At 35.7% G+C, this 5,004-nt stretch overlaps 1 protein-coding gene across 1 annotated transcript in view; it reads right to left on the reverse strand.

Annotated features, from left to right (window-relative positions):
- The window catches only part of cd36 (CD36 molecule (CD36 blood group)), a 12,362-nt gene extending 10,082 nt beyond the window's left edge, over nucleotides 1-2,280 (reverse strand). The window contains exons 1-2 of the mRNA XM_016279953.1: nucleotides 2,053-2,280; nucleotides 1,243-1,403 (exon numbers count right to left, since the gene is read on the reverse strand). Coding sequence (XP_016135439.1) covers nucleotides 1,243-1,403; nucleotides 2,053-2,175 — 284 coding nt within the window. The 5' untranslated portion in view covers nucleotides 2,176-2,280. The remainder of the gene's footprint in view (nucleotides 1-1,242; nucleotides 1,404-2,052) is intronic.
- Nucleotides 2,281-5,004: the final 2,724 nt, after the last annotated feature.

Genomic DNA, 5,004 nt, shown 5'->3' on the forward strand with positions numbered 1-5,004 from the left:
CATATACATACATATACATGTGACCCTGGACCACAAAACCAGTCTTAAGTGTCAATTTTTCAAAATTGAGATTTATACATCATCTGAAAGCTGAATAAATAATCCTTCCATTGATGTGTGGTTTGTTAGGATAGGACAATATTTGGTCGAGATACAATTATTTGAAAATCTGAAATCTGAGGGTGCAAAAAAATCTAAATATTGAGAAAATCGCCTTTAAAGTTGTCCAAATGAAGTCCTTAGCAATGCATATTACTAATCAAAAATTAAGTTGATATATTTACAGTAGGAAATTTACAAAATATCTTCATGGAACATGATCTTTACTTAATATCCTAATAATTTTGACCCATACAATGTATTTTTGGCTATTGCTACAAATATACCCCAGCGACTTAAGACTGCTTTTGTGCATTTTTATTCATATATAATAAAAATAGTAATTAACAAAAATAGATAAAAGACCAAAAATAAATAAATAAAACATGCAAAAGTACTCCCATTTCAGTAAACAGATAATTATATCACTTTAGAACAAAACAGACATAAGGATGGAATGTAACATTTTCCTTAATTAGATAAGCATCATCCCATCAGATACATTTGTGCTTATCAACATACAACGATTAAATGACAACAGATTTTGACTTTTGAACAAGCTTGAAGTGCTTGTGTTCATATTGTCTATTTTTAAGCACAAGTCTCAGAAGTAGGTAAAAATGGTCTATACTTGCAAACGGCTGATGCTTTGGGATTCTTTCTGCTTTATTTCAGGTAGCTCAAGAGATATGGATGCTCTTGAGTAAATGATAAAGCTCAAAGAGTGAATTTGCTCGATTTTATTTTCTCTACCTTTGAGAGATAAAGAAGAATGGTTTGTTTACATGAGTACTGATGGAAAATCTATTTATATAGCAAGTCTTACCTCAACATACAACGATTAAATGACAACAGCTTGTTCAAACTTTTGAACAAGCTTGAAGTGCTTGTGTTCATATTGTCTATTTTTAAGCACAAGTCTCAGAAGTAAGTAAAAATGGTCTATACTTGCAAACGGCTGATGCTTTGGGATTCTTTCTGCTTTATTTCAGGTAGCTCAAGAGATATGGATGCTCTTGAGTAAATGATAAAGCTCAAAGAGTGAATTTGCTCGATTTTATTTTCTCTACCTTTGAGAGATAAAGAAGAATGGTTTGTTTACATGAGTACTGATGGAAAATCTATTTATATAGCAAGTCTTACCTGTACGTGTATGGTCCTTTCTGCACCAGCACAGGTTTGGCCCCTTGAGCTACAACATCATCAGGGTTCTGCACGTCAAACAGCCAAAACTGCCTGTATATTGCAATGTCTACCGACGTCCAGGTGTCAAATGCTAAAGTTCCGTTTTCCAACACGGTTTCCTTTAGAGACACAAAACATACTTAGGGTCAGATACTCTATAAACTTTTTATACTACATTGTGTCTACAATTCAAAATGTGGCAGGCCCGGGGCAAGTTGTCACAGTCCAGTGAATATTTCTCGACATGGTGTTATTTTCAGTCAGTTTCGGTATAGGCAAACAACTTTAAGTCTACAATAATGCTACAGAACATTTCCAATGCTTTTTTCCTTTTCTATTTTGCCTAAATATAGACACACACAGTCATTGACCTTGACACCATGAGGTAAGTAGAGAACCTGCTGTTTAAATGCATTAAATATAAAATACTATCTAACATACACAACATATTTTATGTAAAATGCATGGCTTTTCAGCGAACTTTAAACAGTAAAACAGTTGATTAAAGAGCAAAACATGTCAAATTCAAATCAATCAATAAAACCCCAACCATACATTTATGAAAAATGCCCTTGACCCATAAACCCCTTTTTATTTAATCTCATACATCATTGATAGTACGTCGTAGCCTACCCTAGATTGGCTGTTCCTAAATTATTCAGAATATTTCTCCAATGGAACTTCATCATGTACATACTGTACATGCCTTTCTGGAGGATCTGCAAACGCATGTGCGCCGAATATTGATATGAAAAGACGACGACTTACATTATGCACGGTGTTTTCAATGAACATGTTGCCCACAGGGATGAGAATCCCGCCCAGCACGGCGATCAGGGCTCCCAGCACGGTCCCTGTGATGAGCCCGCATTTCAGATCACAGCAGGTCATGATGGCGAGCAGCAGCCTGGACCAACACTGACCGGCGCCGCGTCAGCTGCGCGCATGAGGTCTTCCTGGGAATTATGTAAGTTCCAGCGATCGAAGGTTGCAGAGGAGGAGGTTTAGGACTGGATTGCTGCGCATCACACCCGGAGACCCTCGTTAAGACGAAGTTATCTCAGCGAGATAACGCGCTGCTGGGCGGGGAGCATTCATAAGCCAAGGCCAAAGTCGCTCTCAGACGCGAGCTGAGGTTTAACACAAGACTCGAGAGTGACTTTGAAATATCTAATCGACTTCGAAAAGACTTGGGAGACTCGAGAAAAGAAAAGATTCTAACATGATCTAATAGCCTATATTTTTTTTAATGAAATGTTGCTTTTAATTGACTTTTGTACATTATGTTATATCTAACAGAATAATTTAATACAAAATAGAAAGAAACAGAAAAAAAAACATTTCATAGAACAGAATATCAGATCGCTACAAGCTGCAATTAACCAATCAGAACCAAGCATTTCACACAGTCTTATATCTATATGTAAGAATGTGTGGGTGTATCTATGTGTGTGTGTATTTAGGATACAATTGAACAGAACAGAATAGATAATCAGATCAGTGAATACTCCAACTGACCAATCATAATCAAGCATTCCAAACAACCATGTGAGGGGGAAGAAAAAAAAAATTACAATAGAAAATGGAATAGAATATCAGACCACTGAATGCCCCAACTGACCGATCAGAATCGAGCACTTCATATTGTGCAATAAATATGTCAAACATGTTCCTTTCCTGACATTTAAAATAATAATAATATATTTCCAAGCAGCTGTGGAGGTAGCTAAGATAATGGACCCATCAAATAGTAAACCAATAAAAAGTTATCTCATTTGTTAATGTTGTCAGTTAATATTTGTGAAACATTTATTAATATTTGATAATGTTAGCTAATAAAGATACAACTGTATATTTTGTGTTCATGTTCGTTCACAGTGCATTGATGTAAAAATAAAAAAAATAGTTTTAAAAAATTTATTATTAAATGCTGAAATTTACACGACCTAAGATTAATAAATGCTGTAGAAGTACTGTTCATTGTTAGTTCATGTTAACTAGTGTAATAACAACAAATGAAAGCTTATTGTAAAGTGTTAATGTATTTCTGTAAAACATTGTTTTGATAGTCTTTTATTTATGAGAGACAAAATGAAAACGAAAAACTAAAATTCACAGGATTTTACTCAAAAATGTGGTATATTGTAGCATATGCTGGCTAAATTGACACAAGCTGCCAAAAATGTAAAGTTTGTTATGTTCGGTTCCATTTGTGACATGTCCTTGCTGAACTGTAGAACTGTTGCAGACAGTCACATACTTTGCATACAAGCTGTGACACCCTCATGTGATATGTAAATGTGTGGTTACAGTGTTGTAACCCTTTGAGATCCAATGCAAATGCTCACTCAAAGCAGATGCGTTTTCCTAGCAGCCCAAAGCAACTGTAAGGTCTGAGGTCACTGCCTAATGTATCTGCTTTAACCTCACAGTCATGCTCACATATTAAAAGGCTGATCCTCTCTGCCTAGGAGTGATAGTGTAATGATTTTTGAAGCTCTTTCTGCAAGCTACGCAGGATTGTCAGCAGTGTTGATGTTGCAGTAAGGTGTGGTCACAGTTCATTTGACCTTGGAACATATGGTCTGTTGTGACACTGGCATCTGTGACGGGTCTAGGACAAACCCATAACACAAGTGGGATGCTGAGATGACAATAGAATAGAATAGAAAATAGTATATCCAGTAAACAAATATGTGAACATGCATAAAGTGAACATGTGCAGTTGTTACCTTAAAGAGCAATTAATTTTTTTTTTATTAATTTAAAAAGTACACAGTTAGGTTGAATCAGTTACATTAATTACATTTAAACAGTTGACAGTAGCCATTGACTTCCATTGTATTTTGTCCCCAATAATATGGATGTCAATGGCTATCGTCAACTGGTTAGCAACATTCTTGAAGATATCCTCTATACTATCCACCTTTTTCTTGTCGTAAAAATGGGCGCGGCCATTTGGAAAATATATGGGTATGGCTTCCGGTTTCATCTGCGTCCACTCCGTCCAGCTATTTTTAGCTGAGCAAAACAGTTCGTTTTGCTGCTTGATATTGAAAGTTGGTGTGTCTTATCGTATTATTTTAATGTATTATCTGAAATTATGAACACACTGGTTTGTAGTCCAAACAGTTTTACCGTTTACTGCACGTTGTTATTCTCCTCGTTATTTACCTATAGCGGCTAATGAACCGGAAGTCTCACCCATAGGCTTTACTTCCGCGTTGAAGAAAAAGGTGGATATCTTCAACAGAAGAAAGAAACTCATACTGGTTTGAAACAACTTGAAGGTGAGTAAATGATGACAGACTTTTCATTTGTGGGTGAACTATCCCTTTAACTGCTGACAAAAAAAATTTAACATAACTAATTAGGTTGCATGACTGATTAGGTTCCACCAGCAAAACTTCTTACAGCAACACCAATATCCATTTTTTTTAACAGTGTACAATATTAATATATTATATAATATTATAATTGAATGCAATTTTGAATATGGCATATCTAACGAAAAATCTACTTTCTAAGGAAACACAATATTAGAAACTGACCCAAGAAAAGAACTGGGAATATATGCTTTAAAAACGATTGATTGATTGATTTAATTTCAAATGAGTGAAAATAGTATTTCCTCCACCACCGCCCTCCATCATTTATTTCCTTTACTGCTGATGCTGAGGCAAAGCGCGCGTCCCCGCCTCGCACACACGTGAACGCGCC

Source organism: Sinocyclocheilus grahami, unplaced genomic scaffold (genome assembly GCF_001515645.1).
Source record: "Sinocyclocheilus grahami isolate Dianchi unplaced genomic scaffold, SAMN03320097.WGS_v1.1 scaffold135.1, whole genome shotgun sequence".
NCBI lineage: Eukaryota > Metazoa > Chordata > Actinopteri > Cypriniformes > Cyprinidae > Sinocyclocheilus > Sinocyclocheilus grahami.